General features: G+C 46.0%; 1 protein-coding gene across 1 annotated transcript in view; it reads right to left on the reverse strand.

Moving 5' to 3' along the window:
- Positions 1-257: 257 nt before the first annotated feature.
- The window catches only part of TVP23A (trans-golgi network vesicle protein 23 homolog A), a 37,528-nt gene continuing 13,024 nt past the window's right edge, over positions 258-24,761 (reverse strand). The window contains exons 5-9 of the mRNA XM_068524778.1: positions 4,037-4,181; positions 2,862-2,951; positions 2,500-2,628; positions 1,351-1,479; positions 258-317 (exon numbers count right to left, since the gene is read on the reverse strand). Of these exons, the coding sequence (XP_068380879.1) occupies positions 258-317; positions 1,351-1,479; positions 2,500-2,628; positions 2,862-2,951; positions 4,037-4,181 (553 nt within the window). The remainder of the gene's footprint in view (positions 318-1,350; positions 1,480-2,499; positions 2,629-2,861; positions 2,952-4,036; positions 4,182-24,761) is intronic.

The following is a 24,761-nucleotide window of genomic DNA, read 5'->3' on the forward strand; positions in this document are numbered from 1 at the left end:
ATTCCCAGTTCCCATCTTCCTCCAGGCGTGGAAGTGGAAGGGGGGCAAGTCCCCTTGTTCCTTCCCTCCCCTTCTCTCGTCGCCCGCCCCGCTTGCCTGCATAGGGTCAAATCTGCACCTGTTCAAGGTGAGGAAGGTGGGACCCCTCTAAAGGGCCCACCCAGACCACAGGCCCAGCTGAGCCCAGGGGAGCTGCGCTTCCACGGGAGCCCCCGGCCCCGCACCGTCCAGGCCGCCACCTCGATCCCACCTCTTACCTAATACTTGTGAATCTCCAGCCCCTCAAGGCCAGGCTTCTGGAAGTCTCTTGGACAGGCCTGCAAGGGGAAGAGGCTGCCCTGGCTTTTTGTCTCACATGTGTGTGGCCTGATCCTGCTGATTCAAGGCCAGAGCAAACCCACAGTGAACTGAAAGCCTGTAGGGCTGGTTGCTCAAGGTCTTGGTGTGAAGCTGCACTGTTCACATTTAAGATGGTTCAGACCATTTCAGGAAGAGCCTGGTCAAATTTAGAAGATCTATTTCTCTCCTAGAACTAAGGCTAGGTTTAAAGAAAAAAATACGTTATGGTTCTTAATTCTGTCGTTTAAAGAAATCACTCAAAACCGACAATGGCCGTCACAAAAAGACAAATGCTGTATGATTCCACTTACGTGAGGTCCCTAGATTCGTCAGATGCATGGGGACAGGAAGTAGGTGGTTGCCAGGAGCTTGCTGGTGGGGGGCAGGGTGGGGAATGGGGAGTTAAACATTTAGTGGGTACAGAGTTTCGGTTTGTGAAGATCAGAGTTGTGGTGACATGATGATGTGGGTACACTGAACTGTACACTTTTTTTTAAAGGACTCTGCCATCTTTTTTTTGGCTGTGTTGGGTCTTCGTTGCTGCGCGCGGGTTTTCTCTAGTTGCGGCGAGCAGGGGCTACTCTTCATTGCGACGCGCAGGCTTCTTATTGTGGTGGCTTCTCTTGTTGCGGAGCACGGGCTCTAGGCATGCGTGCTTCAGTAGTTGTGGCACGCGGGCTCTAGAGTGCAGGCTCAGTAGTTGTGACGCACGGGCTTAGTTGCTCCGCGGCATGTGGGATCTTCCTGGACCAGGGCTCAAACCCGTGTCCCCTGCATTGGCAGGCGGATTCTTAACCACTGCGCCACCAGGGAAGCCCTGAACTGTACACTTAAAAATGGTTAAAAGGGTAAATTTTGTTGGGTATGTTTTAACCACACACACAAAAAAACAACTAACCGTGGCGGCCTGGCTGATATGGAAAACATCAAAACCTGCCGTTGCCAACAGGCCTCCTTGACTTTTAAGTGTTTGGAGATCAGGGGTCCAGGAATCAGACTTCAGTAACTCACCGTCTGGAACACCGTCTGGGACAGAAAACTGGCTGTGACTTTGCTGATGTCACTCTCGCCTCCCATCTTACAAAGGACGTAGCCGTACAGGTTAGCGGCTTGGAGAGAAATCCCAGCTATCACGAGGGCCTGCGCTCACATAAAGCAAATGTAATTCTCCTAAGAGCATGTACTGAAATGTTCCTCCCAAAGCAAGTAGGACTGGCTCTGGCCCACACCTGCTAGTAATAGCCAACCTCTATGGAGTGCTTACAAATACTCATGGACACCTTTTAATCACCAGGAACCCGAGAGGTTGGGGCCGTTATCATCCCATTTTATAGGGAGGACATGGAAGCCCAGGGAAGCTAAAGTTGCCTGAGGTCGCAGAGCTGGAGTGAGGCTGAGCTGGGATCCGGACTCCAGAACCCACACTTCTTTATGCCGTTGCTCAGACTGTCCATAGATATTTTGTTTCCTCACTGAATGAATCAGATCATGGCAATGCAACATGATAACTCTGAAATAAAACTGCAGAACCCCGAGGCTAGCTTATTCCTACTGAGGAAGGGTTCCCTATCCAAGGTAGGATGTCATCCACTTTTTCTAAAAGCTCCTCTCTCAGCAGCGTTATTCAGAGCCAAAAGCTGGAAACAAATAACCATTGATTATCTCACTGATGGATAAATGGATATACAAAATGTGGTCTAATACCATGGAATAGTATTCATCCATAAGAAAGAAAGCAGTACTGACACCTGCTACAACAGGGATGAACCCTGAAAACAATGTTAAGTGAAAGGGCTCAGTCACACAAGACCACATATTATATGATTCTTTTACAGAAAATGTCCAGAATAGCCAAATCTGTAGAAACAGAGAAATCAGTGCGTGGCAGGGGCTGGGGGGACAGGTGTATGGGGAGGGTGATGGCTGAAGGGCTCAAGGTTTCCTTCTGGGGTGATGAAAATACCCTAAAACTGATTGTGGTGATGGTTGCACAACCCTGTGAATAGACTAGAAGCCCCTGAATTGTACACACTAACGGGTGCACTGCCTGGTATGTGAATTCTATCTCAAAGTTGTTTCGATTGATCGGTCGATCAATAGCAAAAACCCACTCCTGCAACCACCGGTTCTATACAGATGTTTCAGCAAATGTTGCCTTACCAGCCACTTGAGCTTCAAGGAAAATAAGGAGCTAAAAAAGAACACGATCCAAATCATGGGGCAGATGATGAGGCCGAGCCAGAAGACCCGAGCTTCCGCCTCTGTGGCAGCCACGGTATTTGGAGAGACCTGTGGCGGGAAAGTGATTCGATTTCAATACTAGCAAAAATGGTTGCAAAGGAGTGTGCTATGATTTTTGTTCATGTCACACGTGCTTCTGCCACACGTGACTCTGAACGGAGCGCCAGCAGCAGTGGGCTTTGTGTACGGCGGGGATCAGATCCCACAAAGCTCAAAAGGAACCCATGGGAACTTTCCACGGCCGTTTTCCCGGTTCTAGCTTGACACGTATTGGAGAGTACCTTTCTGGCTTCAAAAATCCAGTGGCTTTTCCCATCTTCGTCGATCTGGTTCCACCAGCGAAGGCCCACCATGAGTCGTCCGGTTACATTCTGAGGAAAATGGACAGAATGTCTCCAAGCAGGCCACGGGTCATTCATTGATGAATAAAAGTCACCAATTCATGCCAAACTTGCACCGTGAGAAGGAGGAGAGGGGAACTGAACTGTGGGGCTTTCTCAAAATCAGTTTTGAGGCCTCTAATTCTTAACTAAGCTTACCTTAAAAAGCAACCTAAATGTCCATCGACAGAAGAATGGACAAAGAAGATGTACATATATAAAATGGAATATTACTCAGCCATAAAAAAGAATGAAATAATGCCATTTGCAGCAACATGGATGGACCTAGAGATTGTCATACTGAGTGAAGTAAGTCAGAAAGAGAAGGACAAATATCATATGATATTGCTTATATGTGGAATCTAAAAATGTGGTACAAATGAACTTATTAATGAAACAGAAATAGAGTCACAGATGTAGAAAACAATCTTATGGTTACCAGTGGGGAAGGGGAGGGAGGGATAAATTGGGAGATTGGGATTGACATATACACACTACTATATATAAAATAGATAATTAATAAGGACCTACTGTATAGCACAAGGAACTCTACTCAGTATTCTGTAATGACCTATATGGGAAAAGAATCTAAAAAAGAGTGGATATATGTATATGTATAACTGACTCACTTTGCTATACAGCAGAAAGGAACACAACATTGTAAATCAACTATACTCCAATAAAAATTTTAAAAACAAAGTTTCATTCATGAAATAAAAGGACTCCCCAGACACACACACACACATATATATTCATATTATATAGAATTTTAAAATATATTATTTATAATATCATGTCATATGTAAAATTTACAAAAAATCCAAAGCCCTATGGAGTTGTCACCCTCATATACTATATGTTTGCAAGCATGACAGAAGCCATTTATTCAACTAAGCAATGTATTTTTTCTCTAATTTTAAGTGACAGTACTCGGCTCAGTACTCTTAAGTGCATATCAGCAGTTTAAAGCAAAGTGCCTCTGAGCCCAGATCAGCCACATACATCACAACTGTGAGCATCTGGAAACGCAGCCACGTGTTTCAGGAGCGAGGCTGCCACAGGTGAGGGGGCCTTACCTTCACAGACCAGAAGTCGAAGGACAGGAGGAGAAGCACGGTGACAAAACAGCCCACGAAGCTTCTGCTGAACCAGTCACAGCCCACGTAGGTGATGATGGCACTTACTCGGAAAAACAGGTGGAAAAACGTGGCCACCGGGTGCCTAGGAAAGAACCCAGAGCCCCCTCACTCCAGGGCCCAAAGGGCAGTGGCTGAACTCACTCTGTGGTTTCCACATCCCACGTGTTCCCCGTGCATTTAAACCCAAACTCATTCAGGCTGCAGCTCTAACCTAGAAGGCTCGAAACAGTCCTCATCGCACCAGCATTTTTTCCCCACCCTCTTGAAGAATCCAGTACTTTCCCCTAATGTGACTCCAAATATCACTTGCCCTCTTTGAAAATGGGTCACCTTTGAAGTGAACTGTGTCGGTGACAGTGATTACCACCTTCCCACCTAGCAGCGACAGTGACCAATTCCCCAAAGGGAAATGTTGGGTTATTCCGCCAGTAACAACAGCGCGGCCACGTGCAGCCCACGGGTGCAGAAGCCTCACATCAGCGGGGCCCTCGTGCTCCTGATGGAGGGAAGCGAGCACGACGTGCACAGGTCGGCGCCAGCTCCCGGCCGCTTGTGAGGAGCTGCATTTCAGCGCTGGAGCCAGAAAGCAGCCGTGCGCAAGGAGGAGGGGGTGGGGGAGGGAGGGACTGGGAGTTTGGGATTAGCAGGTGCAAACTATTATATACAGGATGGATCAACAACAAGGTCCTACTGTACAGCACAGGGAACTGTATTCAATATCCTGTGATAGACCATAATGGAAAACAATATGAAAGAGAATGTATATAGGGACTTCCCTGGTGGTCCAGTGGTTAAGAATCTGCCTTCCAATGCAGAGGACACTGGTTCCATCCCTGGTTGGGGAACTAAGATCCCACATGCCACGGGGCAACTAAGCCCGTGTGCCCAACTACTGAGCCCTCGCGCCTCAACTAGAGAGAAGCCCGCGCACCACAACGAGGAGCCCGAGCGCCGCCAACTAAGACCCGATGCAGCCAAAAAATAAAAATAATAAGAATTTTTAAAAATCATCATTAAAAATAAAGAATGTATATATATGTATAACTGAGTCACTCTGCTGTACAGCAGTAATTAACACAACATTGTAAGTCAACTATACTCTAATAAAAAAAATTTTTTTTAAAACTTCTATACAATTAAAAAGAAACTATCTTTAAAAAAAAAAAAAGCAACCCTGCGAGCCCCATGACGGGTGGCAATTCATTGCTGGGCGGGGAGGGCAGGCGACTCTACTCAGCAAACCTCACCTGGTACTGCCACATCCGATATCTTCACGGGAAGCCAGAAACCCAGACTTTTCATGGGAAATGAGATTTTTACACAAAGGCCACTCATTATGTTAACAAAATGCCACAGGCTGTGTTGCACACTGGCCTGTGAGCCGCCAGCTTGCCACATCGGGGGGAGCAGAGGTAGCCAGCAGGCCTGTGGGGGACAAGCCTGCTTGACCTTCCGAGAAGGAAGGTGGTCAGGGTAAGCACCCGGGAGGCTCCTATAGAACCGTGGGCTTCTGACGCCCAAGGGAGCATCAGCTAAGATTCAGAGGCAGGATGTGTAATGACATCTGCATTTACTCCTCACATTCCAAAGGAAGAAGGGGCTGTGCCCGAACCCCAGCTGTCCTCCAGAATGTTCTCACCTGTGTCTTTCAGATGCTGAGCTCTCCTGGCGACCGTACCTGGCCTTTAAGAATTAGACATGATCACGTAGCACTTCCAAACCTGGAATGTTCCAGAAGATAAGACCCTTGGGAGTCTCTTATACCCTTTTCGCCTTAAACCTTTTTGAGGATCTTTCAACTAATTGTCTTAGTACAATTTTGCCCCCTTCACTCCAAGATAAATGAGTCCTCTTCCAATAACTGAACATCCTTCGAGGGCAGAGACCATGTTTTCAATAATTTTATATCCCCAAGAGCACCTGGCATTAAGATTCTTGGCAAATATTTGTCGTGTTGAACCTTATAATCCAGTCCCTTCAGGCTCACTGGGGACATCTGTCCTTTTTGTAGAACAGCGGTTCCCAGCCTTTTTGGCACCAGGGACAGATTTCATGGAAGACAATTTTTCCGTGGACGAGGCGGGGGTGGGGTGTGTTGGGTGGGGGAATGGTTCGGGCGGTAATGCGAGCGATGGGGCGCGAGCGGCAGATGAAGCTTCGCTCGCTCACCTGCTGCTGTGTGGCCTGGTTCCTAACAGGCCACGGACTGGTACCGGTCTGTGGCCTGGGGGTTGGGGACCTCTGTTGTAGAACAATACAGGCTTAAAAGGTTTACAAGAGACCCAAGTGTGCACTGATCCAGGGTGAAACCTGGAAGTTATGCATTCAAATAAATCCCCTGCCCACCCACTGTTTTTCTATTTTTGACTGTGGTTTCCTGAAATAAAATGCAGGAAAAATTCCACTTGTTGGAAGGTTCTGTTTATTTAGTTGAGTCCTGGTTGACTGTTTCCTTAACTTGAATGGAAGGTATTATTATTGTTGTTGTTGCTGTTGTTATAATTATCCAAAGCAAGTAGAAAAAGATGCCCATTATACTTCCAAACATTGTTTTTATCCTGTTTTACACGGGTTGTTCTCTGGGCAACCCTCCAAACCCTCACTCTGTCCACCTCTGCAGTTTGCCCAGTCTGTGCCCCACCCCCGCCGCTAACATGAATGTGGTCTCAGATCAGCTTTCTAGTTTGGAGAGTTTTGAAGGCCATGGCTTGAGCCTGCCCACCCTTCCCTGACATGGGGTCCTCCATCCCCCCAGCCTTCTCTCCTGCCACCTCCGCAGCCACGGAGCACACATGCGCCAACAGTCGCCTCCACCTCTCAATGCCACCGGCTTCCAACTCCCCCCTCCCAGGCACCCACCTGGTCACCCCCTTGAGAGACAAACAGTACAGAGGCGCCTGACTGCCAGGGTCCAAATCCTGGCTCCAACCTCTGAGTAGCTCCTCGGCTGTCCCTAAGCTACGGAACCTCTCACCGCCTCAGTCTCCACTTCTGTAAAATGGGAATGCCCACAGGAGCCACTGCCGAGGGTATTCGATTAAAAAGATCAAGTGAAGGTAGCAGGTATATAGTGCCTGAAACACACACCACGCTCAGTCATTGTGAGCAGCTGACAATCTCACTGTCACTCAAAACTGTTCCAAGGAGCCAAACTGTAAAATTCCCCCTCTGACCACAACTTTTTCTCTCTCACTCCCCAGGGGCTGACTTTTCATCTGTGCAGGGATCCCCCAAGACTCCTGATCTCCCCATATTCCCCCAGCCCCTCCACTTTCACCAAGGAAACTTCCTTATCCTCAACGGGAGTATTTTCTGGTCAGTATCCATCACGCTCCCTTCACCCGCCAGGCAGAAGCCTCTTATCTCAAGAGGAGGAGGAGAGAATGACTGATGGTGAAAGGAGAAATGAGATTACCTAAGTCAAGGTGGGGAGGGTCTAGCTGGGCTTTTGTTTAAATTTAAATCCACTTTCACAGTTCTGGGCCCAGGACATGCCTTGTTCCCCCCGCCCCCTTGGAGGGAAACCCAGTAGGTTCTCATGGAATGTGCTTGAAAGTTACCCGAGGAGGCCTTAAAATGCACGCAACGCTGCCCTGGTCCCGGGACATGCGGATTCAGATTTGGAGTGGGGCCTGGACATGAACTTTGCAAAGGAAAAGCACTGTTCTACCCTGGATTCACAAACTCCAGCCCAAGGGCCAAATCTTGCCCACTTCCTGTTTCTGTAAATAAAGTTTTATTAGAACGCAGCCACGCTCACTCAATCGCTGGCAAAGTTGAAAATATTTACCCAGAACTTGTGCCAATCCCTGCTCTGGATGGGCAAGAAGAATTTGGTGATAAAATTAGGCTCCATTCAAAACAAACCAAAATGAAGCAAACTGTCACTAACGGCCTCTTCTCCCCACCCGCACCCCCAAAAAATCCCCTTTCCAAAGCTGCAGGGTGGGAGCTGCCCAACTGGCAGAAACAATGGATTGTGCTAGAGGTCAGAGCAGTGTTATCTCTGGGGATGGTAGAGGGCCAGCAACTGGGAAGGAGCACAAGGGGGCTTCCAATACTGGAGATGCTCTGCATCTTGACCTGTGTGGGCATGTGTATAAAAATTCATCCAACTGTACATTTAGGATTAGTGCACTTTACTGTATGTATGCTACACCTCAGTAAAAATTCTGATTGAAGCCATTGACCAAAGAAAAGTCTCTGCAAGTCACCCTAAAATTTCTACATGAGCTACAGCCCAGCAACTGCACTCCTATTTACCCAAATGAGTTGAAAACTTACGTCCGCACAAAAACCAGCACACAGATGTTTCTAGCACCTTTAGTCATAATTGCCCCAGATCGGAACCAACTAAGATGTCCTTCAATAGGTGAATGGATACATCACAGTACATCCACACAATGGAATATTATTCAGCGCGAAAAAGTAATGAGCTCCCAAGCCATGAAAAGACATGGAGGAACCTTAACGCATATTACACAGTAAAAGAAGCCGGGCTGAAAAGACTACATACTGCATGATTCTAACTCTATGACATTTTGGAAAAGACTTAGTTATAGAGATAGTAAAAAGGTCAGTGGTTGCCAGGGGTTAGGGGAGAGGGAGGATGAATAGTTGGAGCCCAGGGGATGTTTAGGGCAGTGAAACTAGTCTGTATGATACTGTAATGGTGGATACATGTCATTATACATTTGTGAAAGCCTGTGGAAGGTACAATACCAAGAGTGGACCCTGATGGAAACTATGGACTTTAGTTAATAATAATGTACTGGTTCATCATAACAAATGGATGACACTAATGCAAGATGTTAATAATAGGGGGAACTTTGTGGTGGGGAGGGGCTTATGGGAATTCTCTGTACTTTTTGCTCAGTTTTTCTGTAAACCTAAAACCGCTCTAAAAAATGGACACAGGTTGGGGGCGGTGCTCTGTCTAGACAGAGTAAAGTCGGTGGTGGGCGTGGGGAGGACTGCATCCCACAGGCACCATACGCATCCCCCTTCCCACAAACTTCTAAAGCACGTTTGATTTGGGGCCGGGTGGGGGAAGGTTGATTTAATCCTCAATTCAGCAGTGATCGAACAGTCTCTTTAAAAGTTGCCCTTGGGCTTCCCTGGTGGCGCAGTGGTTGAGAATCTGCCTGCTAATGCAGGGGACACGGGTTCGAGCCCTGGTCTGGGAAGATCCCACATGCCGCGGAGCAACTAGGCCCGTGAGCCACAACTACTGAGCCTGCGCGTCTGGAGCCTGTGCTCTGCAACAAGAGAGGCCACAATAGTGAGAGGCCCGCGCGCCGCGATGAAAAGTGGCCCCCGCTTGCTGCAACTAGAGAAAGCCCTAGCACAGAAACGAAGACCCAACATAGCAATCAATCAATCAATTAATCAATAAATCTTAAAAAAAAAAAAAAGTTGCCCTTTATTGGTTTCAAATACTTTGAAGACTGAATTCCTCGTCAGACGTCCCATTTTAAATTCTCTTTCAGACACTCTGCAAAGCCTTCTGCTTTTCACTGTGGCAAAGGTCTGAGGAAAGATGGTATCTTTTCTCCTTGCTTCACTTTGCTACGAAAGTAGCATCTGGGATGATGTCTAGAATTTGCTTCAAGATAATCCGAGGGTGGGGAGTGGATGGGGGTGAAGATGAAACAGGCTGGCCACGTGCTGATCATGACTGAGCAGGGCAAAGGGAATACCAGTGTCACTGTTCTCTGTACTTTTATGTAAATTTGAATTAAAAAATAGAAAAACAAAGAAATGATCAGAGGCAGCCTCAACTTTGCATTGAGGCAAGATGCGTTTCAGAAAAAAACAAGCCCATTGATATTCTGGGGGCCATCCGTGGTCCAAATAAAAAAAATACTCAGACCTAAAAATCCCCAGTTGAGTAATTGGCCATTACAGTTGGATGTGTGAGAAAATTCCAGAAAGCAAGTCCTTTCGTCTGGGCTTACCAGTCCCTATGCAAAAAAAAGGGCCACCACTCTCTGCGGAGTAAAAATGCCCACTCTGGCCCCTACCTGGACAGGGGTACAGTGAAAGCCAGAGAGCCCTGACCCACATTCATGCTCCATCCTTGCTGCATACATGGTCCTGGACAGGGCACTAAACCACTCAGAGCCTCAGTTTACTCATCTGTAAAATGGGAGAGTAACATTTAACCTCAGATGTCCAAGGCTTCTGGGATGAAAAATACCTACGACGCCAGACCAGGGGGGGCCTCAGGTCACTGTGGTTAATATCACTCTATTTATTGTTTGACTCCTTCATGATCGAGATTTTTGAGAACAGGAGAAAGTGAGAAAAAGCCTCGGCAGGCGATGATCTTTTTGGATGTCTTCCGTTAGATGTTTTTCCCTGTTGTTGAAAAGAAGTAGGATGCTGCTATTTATTTCTTCAGCCCCGACACCCACTTAGAGTCAGGTGGCTCTTCTGCTAACCGCAGCGTACCACCAGGAAGACGTGGGAGGAAGGGGACCCCGAGGTGTGACAGAGAGGCAGCTAAGACCACATCTGCCCAGCCCTCGGCCCGTCCACCTGCTCCCCACGTGCCCTGGAGCTCGTTAGAAGCGCAGGATCAGCAGCCCCACCCCAGGCCCCCTGAGCCTGAATCTCCATTTTAACAAGACCCCAGCTGATGTGTGTGCCCGCTGCCATCCAGCAGCCCTCCTTTGTTCCATTTTCAAGGTAAACTCAGTTCGGGGAACAAAGCAGGAAGGAAGGAAACCACAACTAAATAAAGCAGAGGACCCTATGAGCCTTCAGAAACCGTGTGGGCCTGGCTAACCCAGGGCGTGGCACCATGGGGGCTGGACTGTTCTTCTCTAGAATGCTCCAGATGCAACATTAGCTCCGTCAGCCTTCAGGCTCCAACTTCTTGCTTCAAACGACAGCACATCCTCCTCCTCCCCCGACATCTGGGCCCGGGACGGGCAGGTTTAAGGCTGTTGGATGTCTGAGCAGATGCTGATTGCTAAGTCCTCATAGCTTTGATTCAAAGGTCAGCACAATAGAGGTTTGAGTGTGGAAGCGAATAAAAGAACAGACTTCCCTCTGGTCACTAAGTCTTCCCTCTAGCTTCTGTTCTTTATTTCTTTTTAGAGAGACATCCCAACTTTATTGGCTGGGTATGCGTGGCAGCAAAATGCCAGCGGGCCCCTGGCCGCTCGGCCCTGGATGGGCCCTGTGCAAGGACCCTCACCTCTCCCCTGGGGGCACCCAGGCCAATTCCCCTACCTCCACCCCAGCTACTGCGCACTGCCCCCTGCTGCTGCTGCTGGAACCACGGACCAAATTCCTTAAAGACCCAGAGTTTTCAAAAGAAATGGGAAAACAAAAGAGCTGAAAACAAGCCTTCAAACAAAAACGTGTACACACATGTCCACGGCAGCAACGTTCACCATCACCGAAAGGTGGAAACCACCCAGACGTCCATCAGCGGACAAGCAGATGAGCAAAACGTGGCCTGTCCAAGCAATGGGATGTCACTCAGCCATAAAAAGGAATGAAGCACTGATACCTGCTACAATGTGGGCGAACCTTGAAAACCTTAGGCTCAGGGAAAGAAGCCAGATACAAAAGCACAGATACTGTATGATTCCACTTACCTAAGCTACCCAGAAAAGGCAAAATCATAGAGACAGAAAGTAGAATAGAGGCTACTGGAGGCTGGTGGGAGGAGGAAATGGGGAGTGATTGCTCCATGGACACAAGCTCTCAGTTTAGGGTGACGAAGGGGTTCTAGAGATGGATGGTGGTGACGGTGACACAACAGCGTGAATGGACTTACTGCCACTGAGTTGAAAATGGTTAAAATGGTAGATTGTTTTTGCTATGCATATTTAACCACAGCTAACAAAAAAACATGAAAAAAATTATTGGAGTACTGATGCGTGCGACAACATGGAGGAACCTTGAAAACATACTAAGTGAAAGAAGCCAGACATAAAAGGTCCCATATTGTAGGATTCCATTCTTAAAATATCCAGAATAGGCCAGTTCATAGAGACAGAAAGCAGAATAGTGGTTGCCGGGGGCTTGGGGGAACAGGGAGTGACTGCTTAATAGCTATGGGGTTTCCTTTTGGGGTGATAAAAATATTCTGGAATGGAATAGTGATGATGGTTGCATAACATTGTGAATGTCCTAAATGCCATTGAATCGTTCACTTTAAAATGGTTAAGGGACTTCCCAGCAGTCCAGTGTTTAGGACTCAGTGCTTTCACTGCCAAGGGCCCAGGTTCGATCCATGGTCGGGGAACTAAGATCCCACAAGCCGCGCGACGCAGCCAAAAAATAAATAAATAAAATAAAATGGTTAAAAACGTCACTTTGACGCTATGTGTATTTTACAATTTAAAAGAGAGAAGAAATGGCGGGAGAAAAGACGCTGCCTTCACTGGCTCTCCTTTAGAGAGCGGGGTTGGGCTGTGAGTAGAGGGTCCCGGGTACAAGTTCAGAGACAAATTAGCAGATTCAAATCCCAGCTCCACCACTGAGGACCTGTGTGACCTTGAGCAAGTGACTTAACCTTGCTGTGTGTCCCAGTTTCCTCATCTATAAAATGGGATAATAAGAGTCAGGGCTGCTGAGTTGCACAACACCAGGGGGCGTCATTCAATCATAGTTGGTGTGAATCGTGTTCCCTGGAGTAGTGCAGTGCACACATCGGGAAGTACCAACTGCACGGAGCTGCCAGGAAGATTACATGAGAATCATAATGTACATAAAGGGCTTGGGATACTGCCTGGTGGGCAGTGAGAGTTCAATACCAACTATGAACAGAAATAATTGTGCATTTGCCCTGGGGGCTAATCATTCCGCCACCCTCCTAGTATATAATGCAGTGCTTCCCCACGTACAAACCACCTGGCTCTCTTGTTAAATGCAGACTCTGATTCAGGAGGTCTGGGATGGGGCCTGAGAGTGCATTTTAATGAGCACCTAGATGATCCTGAGGCTGTGGGTCCATGGACCACCCTCGGAGTAGCAGGGAACAGGGGAAAGCAGTCACGGCTGTATCCATTTCCCAGGGCTGCTGTAACAAAGCACAGCAAACTGGGCAACTTAAAACACCAAAATCACGTTGTCTTAAAACCTGCCTTTTCACTGTGCTCAAAAAAACAAAGCAAAACGAAACAAACACCAAAATCTCTGTCTGCAGGGTTGGTTCCTTCTGGGGGATAATCTATCCCAGGACTCTCTCCTACCTTCTGAGGACAGCTGGCACCCTTGGCCTTCCTTGGCTTGTAGCTGCATCACTCCAACCTCTGCCTGCGTTGTCACATGGCCTTCTCCACGTGTTTGTCTTCACATGGCCATCTTTTTGTAAGGACACCAGTCATATAGGACTAGGGGCCCACCCTACTCCAGGATGACCTCATCTTAACTAATTACATCTGCAAAAACCCTATTTCCAAATGAAGTCACGTTTTGAGGTACTGCAGGTTAGGACGTCCATATTATCTCTTTTGGCGAGGATACAAGTCAACCCATAACACCCGCCTGGGGACAAATGAGCCCAAAGAAAATAAGCGAGGTTGGAAAGGGACAGAGAGCCATTTTGCAGATGAGGAGTCGGGAGCTCAGGGAGGTGAAGTGAACTGCCCCAGGGTCAGAGCAAAGAAGCAATTGCCCAGGTGATGTGCTGCTGGAATCAGGTGCATGCTCTGCTCTCCAGTTGCAGGCAGTTGCAGTTCCCTGGAGGGAACTGTCTGCCCGTGGAAGGGCCATCCTTTCTGATTTGCACGGAGGCGCCCTATGGGCGAGCAGCTGCTCTGAGTGGCAGAATCAGCCACACTCAATCTCAGCCCAGAGTTTCATAGCTGCCCCACTGTCGGCTGCCCCGATGGACTGCAGATCAAATGAAAGGGACACGTGCTTGGTGACAACAGTGAATCCCCAAAATACGTCCACTAAGAGATGCTATCAGCCCTGCTTGATGCACTTCCTAGCCACAGAGCCAGAGAGCTGGCACAGGAGACGAACCCAGACTGTGGCTTCTAAACTCCATTCTTCAGAGGAGCCAGGGCTCCTTGGAGAAATGACGATTCCAGGCCATCCCAGCCTGATGAGGCTGGCATATCGGAACATCCCAGGTTGCAAGGAAGCTGTCAAAGACCATGAGAGCCAGGTCAAAAGACTCAGAGGCCAACGGGTAGAGCCTCCCACTGGCCAAAGACGGAACAACTTGAGCAGCAGTAAGAATGCTGTAATCCGTGAGTCATGTGATACTTATAATCAAAACCCTCAGTGGTCACTTATGAGGGATGCTGGGGAAAAAACTCATCACTAGAAAATGGAAAAATGAAGAGCAAGCATCAAACGTTTATTATGTCTTTTCTCTGTAAAGTGTATCTTGCAATGACTAAATATTTGAAGAGGGGGAGTTTCTCGTTCTGGATTCCTTCGGCTTACAAACGGAGACAGAATGATAGCGTTAGAATGCCACCATGCTGCAGCCCCTAATGCATTCAAGAGCAGTGGCTGAGGACAACCAGGCATTGGGAGCCCCTGATGGAAGAACTCACCCCCTCCTTTGAAGTCAGCTGTGCCCCAAAATATCACACCTGAATCTCATCAAGCTCAGGAAACATAGGGAACAAAGGCAAAGATTAAAGGACACATCAGGGTTGCAATCAGCAATTTTCCAAACTGTGAGAAGCTCTACAGAACAACAAATCAATTGCAAAGGGGGAAAAAAATGAGAGAGAGCAAGGAGAGGACTGGGAAATCTACAGATGAAAAGGGACCTAAGAAATCCAGCCACCAAATGCAAAATGTGGAAGATATTCCAATTGTGGTTCCAACAAATAATAAAGTTACGAGACGATCAAGGGAATTTGGACCCTGGATATTTCTTGATTGAAATATCATGGGAATTGTTAACCATTTTTAAAGTGAGAAAATGCTATTGTGGTTTTGCTTTTAAAAACAAATTCTTGTCTTTTAGAGATAACATCACAATATTTATGTTTGAAGTGATGTGATGTCTGGGGTTTGTTTCAAAATAATCAGGGGGAGGGGGAGAGGCAGGGTATAAATGAAAGAAGATTGTTCAGGAGTTGACATTTCTGAAGCTGTGTGATGGCCACATGGGGCTCATTTATATTATTCTATTTGGTATACATTTGGAACTCTTTAATAATTTTGTTTTTTAAGGAAGCAGACTACTGCCTTTCAAATTCCAGTTCTGTCACTTACTCTGTGACCTTAGACCTGTGACTCAACCTTTCTGGTTCAGTTTCCTCACCTGTAAAATGGGGATAATCACATCTACCTAATAACAGGGCCTGGAGTACAGTGGGTACTCTGTAGACACACATGCATTTGTTCCTTTTTTGGGCTGAGATCTGTAAGTAGCCAGCCTCTGAATTGGCCCCCATGATCCCAACCTCCTGGTATTTATACCCTTGTACAGTCCCCTCCAACAATGAATCACTGGGGCTGGTCTGCATGACTGATAGGACACATTAGAAGTAATTGTATATCATACCTGATATTAGGTCATAAAAGACACTGTGGCTTCTGTCTTGGTCACTCTCTTTTGCTCTCTCCCTTGCTTTCCCTGGGGGAAACCAGCTGCCACGTTGGGAGCAGCCCTACAGAGAGGTCCATATGTCTAAGACACTGAGGCCTCCAGCCAACAGCCACATGAGGGAGCTCTCTTGGAAGCAGCTCCTCCTGCCCCAGTCAAGCCTTAATATGACAGCAGCCTCATGAGACCCTGAGACAGAACCACCCAGCTAAGCTGCCCCCAGTTTCCTGAGCTTCAGGCACAGTGTGAGATCATAAATGTTTGTTGTCTGAAGCTGCTAAGTTTGGCGTAACTTGTTATACAGCAGTAGCTAACGCATACAGGCTCTAATGTTGAAGAGTTTAAACTCTGTATAATCCACATTATGTTTTGTCAGGTGGTTTCAAAGGGCAGAAAGGGCAAGGAGAGTCAGATTCCTCCAAGAATCCGGGTGGTAAAATGAAGGGTTGCAGTCTTACTTGAAGACAGCTGGTGGTGGGGGGAGATCATGAGGGCAGCTGCAGTTACACTCACCTCTTTTAAACAGGAGACTCAGAGTTATTAACTGAGGGCGAGAAAAAAGCAGAGAGGCCAAGGACTGATTTTTCCAGAAGGTCAGAGCAGAAGTCAGCCAGCAGGAAGGCACTTAGAGCAGGTGGTACCTCGGGGAGGTTGAAGGAGGTAAGAAACCTGCATTCCTGTTTGTCTTCACCCTCACTCTGAGTGAGATGCTTTTTTTTTTTTTTTGCACTGCAAGCAGAGAGTAGAATTCACCTACTTAATGCGCTTTAGCTACTAGATTCTGCTCAAAAGTGGGCAGGATCTGAAGTCATCAAATACTGACCCTTAAGTGAGGTTGGGTCTGTAATCTGGCTCTTGGGAGCATCGGTTTCCTCATCTGCAAAATAGAATCCTGTCTTTCCCTGCATTTTTATTTTTGACCATTTAAAAAATTTTTTAAATATTTATTTATTCTCCTTATTTTTTTGGCTGCGTCGGTTCTTAGTTGCAGCACATGAGATCTTCGTTGAGGCGCCGGGCTCCAGGGCACGTGGGCTCTGTAGTTGTGGCGCGTGGGCTCTGTAGTTTGCAGCACACATGCTCTCTCGTTGAGGTGCGTGAGCTCAATAGTTGTGGCATACGGGCTTAGCTGCCCAGCAGCATGTGGGATCTTGGTTCCCTGACCAGGGATCAAACCCGCGTCCCCTGCATTGGAAGGCGGATTCTTTACCACTGGACTACCAGGGAAGTCCCTTTTTTGACCATTTTAATGTGTCTGGAATCAGGATGCATCCACTAAAGGATGCAAATATTAATATGGTATTTATTCCCCACCCCCAAGAGCTATAACTGAACTAGTGTACCTTCAAATGATAGCATCTTATGCAAACTATTATACATAGAATAGATAAACAATAAGGTCCTACTGTATAGCACAGGGAACTATATTCAATATTATCCTGTGATAAACTATAATGGAAAAGAATATGAAAAAGAATGTGTATATATATACACATACATGTATAACTGAATCACTTTGCTACACAGCAGAAATTAACACAACGTTGTAAATCAACTATATGTCAATAAAATAAATTTTTAAAAATGATAGCATCTTAGAAACAAAGAGCCTTACAGGTTATTTAATGAGAGAATTGAATAAAATCATATTAATTCATTTAGCAAACACCGTGGGAGCCTCATTAAACTAGTTTTTCTTCTTTAGAACAGCCTGTGACACTTTAAAAAATATAAAAAATATCTGTGTTTGCTGGCAACAAAAGGATGTTCCAGATGCAGTCTGACTGGTTTCTGCCTCAAGATTTGGAATTGGCTCCTGTCTAAGGAGCCTGGGTTCTCTGAGCAGCAAAATGCAGGTAAGAGGTGGTGGAGGGCAAACAAAGTGCCACATCTGAGCCACCTTTAGTAGCGACAGAGCTTGAAAAAAAGGCCTTTTAGAACACAACATCATTTCTGCAGCATTTCTGCCAAAAATCATGACCTGGATCTAATCATGAGTAATATGAGATAGGCCCAAGTTCAGGTACATTCCTCAAAATAGCTGACCTTTACTCCTCAAAACTGTCCATGTCACGAAAAGACAGAAAAAGGCTGAGAAAAGTTCAAGAATAACTAACTGCAGGGACTTCCCTGGCGGACCAGTGGTTAAGACACCACGCTTCCACTGCAGTGGGCGCGGGTTCAATCCCTGGTTGGGGAACTAAGATACCACATGCCACGCAGTGTGGCCAAAAAGAAAAAAAGAATAACTAAATGCAATGGGTGATCCCAATTGGATCTTGAACTGGGAAAAAAAAAAGTTACAATAAAAGACATGGGAATATGGACTGAAGATTAGGTAAGTGTCTCATTTTGAATCATTGTCCTATGTTTATGTAAGAGAATATCCTGTTCGTAGAATACACATTGAAGGATTCAGGAGGAAAGGAGCATTATACGTGCATTTTACTCTTAAACACTTCATAAAATAAACACACACGGCAAAGTGTTAACAATAGCTGAATCAAGGTAAAGGACACGTCTCAGTTCTTTGTACTATTCTTGCTACTTTCCTGTAAGTTTGAAATTATTTCAAAGTAAAAAGTTTTTAAAGTCCTTTTAAGGACATTGCTTCCAAACATTATTTTCCAATTTAACATATTTTGTTGCTATATTTTACAATTCTTTCATCTGGGGTCTCATCAACCACTAAAATCCCCCATCACGGGCTTCCCTGGTGGCGCAGTGGTTGAGAATCTGCCTGCCAATACAGGCGACACGGGTTCGAGCCCTGGTCTGGGAAGATCCCACATGCCGCGGAGCAAATAGGCCTGTGAGCCACAATTACTGAGCCTGCGCGTCTGGAGCCTGTGCTCCGCAACAAGAGAGGCCGCGATAGCGAGAGGCCCGCGCACCGCGATGAAGAGTGGCCCCCACTTGCCGCAATTAGAGAAAGCCCTCGCACAGAAACGAAGACCCAACACAGCCATAAATAAATAAATAAAATTAAATTAAAAATTAAAAAAAGAAAAATAATAATAATATTTTTTTAAAAAAATTCCCCATCACCCTGAAAGCAGTAAGTTTTGTAATTGCCGTGCATGTGTATTTATCGTTTGCAGGATAATTCGATATTCAAAATGATGACTAAAATGGAAATTGCAGTTTAAATTGTCCAACAACATAAAATTAAGTTCATAGTCAACCTAATTATAGATGCTTTAAATTGATTTTCAAAATTGCTTAAGAAATAAGGCAGTTTGAGAGATTGGGCCTAGAGCAACGGCACCACATTTATTGAACACCTATTATTTACCAAGCACCATGCCAGAGCCAAGCGAAGTACAGTGAACCAAATGCACCAAGTCCTGCCCTCATGGACATCACTGGGGTGGGGGGCATGCGGGGGAGGGAAGCAAAGAAGCAAATGGGCAATTTCTTTTTTTTTTTTTTTCAACATCTTATTGGAGCATAATTGCTTTACAATGGTGCGTTAGTTTCTGCTGTATCACAAAGTGAATCAGCTATACATATACATATATCCCCATATCCCCTCCCTCTTGCGTTTCCACCCTCCCTATCCCACCCCTCTAGGGGGACACAAAGCACCGAGCTGATCTCCCTGTGCTATGCGGCTGCTTCCCACTAGCTATCTATTTTACATTTGGTAGTGTATATATGTCCATGCCACTCTCTCACTTCGTCCCAGCTTACCCTTCCCCCTCCCCGTGTCCTCAAGTCCATTCTCTACGTCTGCATCTTTATTCCTGTTCTGCCCCTAGGTTCATCAGAACCTTTTTTTTTTTTTTTTTTTAGATTCCATATATATGTGTTAGCATACGGTATTTGTTTTTCTCTTTCTGACTCACTTCACTCTGTACGACAGGCTCTAGGTCCATCCACCTCACTACAAATAACTCAATTTCGTTTCTTTTTATGGCTGAGTAATATTCCATTGTATGTATGTGCCAATGGGCAATTTCAACTCAGTCTGAAAGGTGTCATTAATGGGGTAGGCAGAGTCATGATCAAAATATTCAACATGGCATGGCCACTATCCAGTCAGAATGGACAGTGGTGCAGGGTGCCCCCAGCTCCCCCTGCTATTCCAGGTGCTAATCCTTTAGTTATGAGGGCCGGGTATCCATAAGGCTCTTGGCTATTTAGTGACGTTTTAGCAAACCCAAGAGGTGGACACAACAGCTGGCCACCAGGCTGGGGTAGACACGGGGGCACTTGGGGCTGAGAGGAGGGGCACCTAGCTCAGAGTAGGGGATGGTTCTTAGAGATGAGGATGAAGATCTAAAGGACATGGGGTTTCTTTTGCAGGCGATGAAAACGTTCTGGAATTAGACAGTAATGGTGGTTGCACAACCTTTGGAATATACTAAAGGCCACTGAGTTGTAGCCTTTAAAGGGGTGAATGCTATGGTATATGTATTATTATATCTCAATTAAGAATAAATGAATTTTTTAAAAATATTTTAAGATCAGGGTTAAATTAGGAGTTTGAGATCAACATATACACACTACTATATATAAAATAGATAATTAATAAGAATCTACTGTATAGCACAGGGAACTATACTCAGTATTTTGTAATAACCTATAAGGGAAAAAAATCTGAAAAAGAATATACATATATATATACACACACACACATATACACACACACACATATATATAGTATAACTGAATCACTTTGCTGTACACCTGAAACTAACACAATGTTGTAAACCAACTATACTTCAATAAAAATTTTTTTTTAATTTTTTAAAAAGATAATAGGGATTTGGACACACACAAAAAATATTTTAAGATCTAAAGGACAAATTTAGGCAGCAGAGAGTGAAGCATATATAAGGCCAGGGGATGAGCCTTATATATGGAACACGGGGGCTCAGGGTAAGTGGGCTAGGATGGCCATGTACAGCCTGACCCCGGAGGCTGGGCTACTGCAAACAGGACCCTCAATCAGCTTCAAGAGGTTTGTGGAGAAAACTACAGCATTAGAAATCCAACTCAAAGCTTCTTGCACCTCTGGAAAGCATAGTAGAAATGCTATTGTTGGAGTAATGTTTCTTCCCCATTGTCCTTGAGGGGTGGCGATGGGGGTGCTGCAAAATCAGGTACTTAGAGGGCTGAGCTGGGGTAGGAAATAAGTCAGCTCGTTGGGTGAGAGCTGGGGCTCACCCTGAAGGGACAGGTCCACCCTTCCAAATCTAACAGCCATTCACAAGAAGTCAGCAATCCAGAGTAAAATTTTAAAAAAAAAAAAGATTTAATTGCATATTACTAAGTGAAAGAAGCCACCCTGAAAAAGCTGCATACTGTATGATTCCAACTATATGCCATTCTAGAAAAGGCAAAACTATGGCGGCAGTAAAAAGATCAGGGATTAGGGTGGAGGGAGGGAGTGAACAGGTTTTCGGGGGGCAGTGAAACTATTCTGTATGATACTGTGATGGTGGATACATGTCATTATGTTTGTCCAAACCTATAGAAGGTACAACACCAAGAGTGAACCCTAATGTAAACTATGGACTTTGGGTGATGATGACGTGTCAATATAGGTTCATCAATTGTAGCAAATTTTTCCTGTGGCAGGGGATGTTGATAATGAGGGAGGCTATTTGTGGGAGCGGGGCAGGGGGGTATATGAGAAATCTCTATACATTCCCCTTAATTTTGCTGTGAACTTAAAACTGTTCCAAAAAAATAAGGTCTAAAGTATTTTTAAAAGTACTTAAAAATATTTAAATATTTTAATTTAATATGTTAAATATTTAAATGTAATATTTAAAAATAATACAGCAAAAAATGTATCGAGGCGAAATTCACATCGCATAAAATTAACCATTTTAAAGTGAAGAATTCAGTGGCATTTAGTACTTCACACTGTTGTTCCCAAACATTTCCATCATTCCAAAGTAAAACCCCATACCAATCGGGCAGTTTCTCCCCATTTTTTCCTCTCCACAGCCCCTGGCAACCACCAATCTGCCTTCTGTCTCTGTGGCTCATCTACTCTGAGCAAGTCACATTGCTAATGTGATCTGTTCCAATTTTTAAATATAAATTCACATTCATTTAAAATACCTCCCTGGCCCAAGAGAGTATGTCTGAGGCTTGGAGTCAGTCGGCTGACTGTCCCTTTGCACTTTCTATTCTGAAGTATTTTACGATCGGGGGGGGGGGAGATACATCTGTACTGTAATGCCAGAAAAACATAAGGATCCATTAACACGATCTCTGGCTGCTTCTGAGTCATTCTGGAAGCCTCATTACTCCTGTAATGAGTGAGGAGTGAGTCACTGGCCATGGAACACCCAAGGCTGAGCCCCTGTGTGAAGAGAATTTCCTTAGGGCTGGAATAGGGCCAGCCCCAGGCCTTTCTCCTTGGATTCCAACCCGAATTTATTGAGCTGGTCTTTACTGAGGAAACGTCATCGGCATCACTTGCCAGAATATATAGCTGAGCCTTGTATCAAGACCAAACCCCACTCCAATGAAGGTGAACACACACACACACACACACACACACACACACACACACACACACACACTCCCTACTTAATCCAGAAATAGACAACCTAGGAAAATATGCCAAGTCACTCGGAGCAGAGCAGAATCACGCTGCAGGAGCCTTTCACACCCATCTCAACACCTACTGAGTCAAATCTTCAGGAATGGAGACCCTGAAGTTTTGGCCCTTTGTTTGCTGAGTTCCTGAGGGATGCTGATGAAGTTGAGATCTCCTGGGAATGCACGTCCCACAACCTGCATTTGGAACCCGCTGCCTTCAACCATCTCCATCCGATCTCAGAAGTCCCAGCAGCTGGCAGAATTTGGACAAAGACCAGTTTGAGCCAAGTTCCCACGTGTGTCCCTGGAGTGCAGCCAGTCCGGGCCACCAGCATCTTTCACCGACCCCTCCACCAGCCCGTAACAGATGTCCCTGCTGCTGTTCTTCCCCTACAGGCCACCTGGCAGTCGCGGGCAGTTTTCTCAAGTGTCAATCAGATCATACCTCTCCCCTGCTCAAACCTCTCCAAAGACTGCCCATCAAAGCAGACAAAATTCCAAATTCCCATCAGAATTTTCAAAGTCCCCACATCCTTTCCCTAACAAATCTCCAAAGGTCTCCTCCTCCTACTATCCCACTTTCTACACCCTAGCCCGGTTCCAACAATCCCTAGAATATACTCCCACCTCAGGGCCTTTGCACTTGCTGTTTCCTCTGCCAGAAGTCTCTTCCTGTGCATCTTCCCATGCCTGGCTCCTCCTTCATATTTGGGTCTCAGACCGAATAATGCATCTCCTCAGGCCTCCTCTGACCCCCCTAGAACCTAAAGGGGCCCCCAGCCCTGGCCCCCTTTTTCATGGCATTTACCACTCTCCGATGTCACTTTGTTTAGATATTTGCTAATGTGTTCACTGTCTCTCCATGACAGGAGAAAGTCAGCTCCATGAAGGCAAGGACCAGGCCTGTCTGGTTTTCCCTGTGGCCCTTAGAACAGTGTTTGGCACGCAAAGGTCCTTGAAAGGTTTTGTTGACTTAATGCATAAATGAATGAGTGAAAGAATAAATCAGTGCTTCTCAAATGGAAGTGATTCGGGGTCCCCCACCAGCAATGTCTGGAAACATTTTTGGTTGTCACAACTTGGGGAAGGGTTGCTACTGGCATCTAGTGGGTGGAGGCCAGGGATGCAGCTAAATATCCTACAGTGCACAGGACGGGCCCCCACAGCAAAGAATGTCCAGCCCCAAATGTCAATAGCGTCAACCCTGGAATAAATGAGTGAGTGAGTTAAACACTCCAGGGCCACACGGTCCAGCTGTTCTCCAATACCGAACATCAAGGAACCAACTTCTGACCAAAGTCTTCTTCTGGTCCCAAATGCCTTCCCCAATTGTGTGGGTCATAGTTTAGAAGAAATCTCCCTTTGGTGAATTTATTGTTGGCACTGCTTATGCAATCAATTTCATGTTAACAAGAAATATAAATAAGGGGAAGTAAAGCAGCTGGAGATGTAAGGGGTTAATTTCAAAACATGTAATCCCTCGCCCTAATCAAAGAGAACTGAAATCTGTCTAGTTCCTTGATTCTGCGGGTTATTTTCCTTGGTAATCATGAACCTTCCTTAAAGTTAAACCGTCAGCCATTGGTGAGACCTGCTTATGTGTCATTATTTCTATATTTTAAAAATAGATTTTAGAGTGGGAAGAGGGGCAGCGTGACTTGTTGCCCAAAATCACCGGGGACAGGGGTCTGGGCGAGGGGTCCAGAGGCAATCAGACTTATCAAGGCAATCAGACTTCCTAACAACAAAGAAAAACCAAAATTATTCTTATCTGTGTGTTGTAGCACAATGCGTGTGTGTGTGTGTGTGTAGCAATTAGAGGTGTGCCTGTGTTGATTTCTGGGAATAATGGACGGCCACCAAGGTGCATCTGTACCATCACCTGCCCCCCTCCTTCCTTGGCCCCCGCCCCAGCAGCTTCTCTTGGGTCAATGTCAAACACAGAGGTCTCAGACCTCTGAGTTCCCTCAAGTGCAAATTTAATTTCTCCAAATCCAGACCCCAGAGAGAGCAAGAGAATAATCTAAATCAGGGTTCTCAACCAGGGGCAATTTTGCCCCTAGGGGACTTCACTTGGCAATGTCTGGAGTCTTCTTTGGTTGTCACGACTGTAGAAGGCAGCGTTACTGGCATCTAGTAGGTGAAGTCCAGGGATGCCGCTAAAGTCCTACAATACACAGGACAGCCTCCACAAAGAATTACCCAGCGCCAAGTATCACAGTGCCGAGGGTTCAGAAAGCCTGATCTAAAGAGTGGGCAATTCCACATTCTCACGTACACAAGGAAAATATAAAGTGCTCCCCAGAGGAAGCACAAGATGGAAGGCCTGAGAATGCCGTTCCCAGGGCAGAGCCTGTCCCCGAGCGTCCCTCCCTGCGTGAGCATCTGTGCCCCTAAGCACAGCATAACCTGAGATGCAACTCCAGAGCCGGATCTAAGGGTTCAAATCCCCACCCCACAATTTCACAGCTGTGTGACGTCGGGCCAATCCCTCAACTCTTTCCCTCAATTTCTTTCATCTTGAAATTGATAAAAATCATAGTATCGACTTCATAGGTT

Source organism: Eschrichtius robustus, chromosome 16, assembly GCF_028021215.1.
Source record: "Eschrichtius robustus isolate mEscRob2 chromosome 16, mEscRob2.pri, whole genome shotgun sequence".
Lineage (NCBI taxonomy): Eukaryota > Metazoa > Chordata > Mammalia > Artiodactyla > Eschrichtiidae > Eschrichtius > Eschrichtius robustus.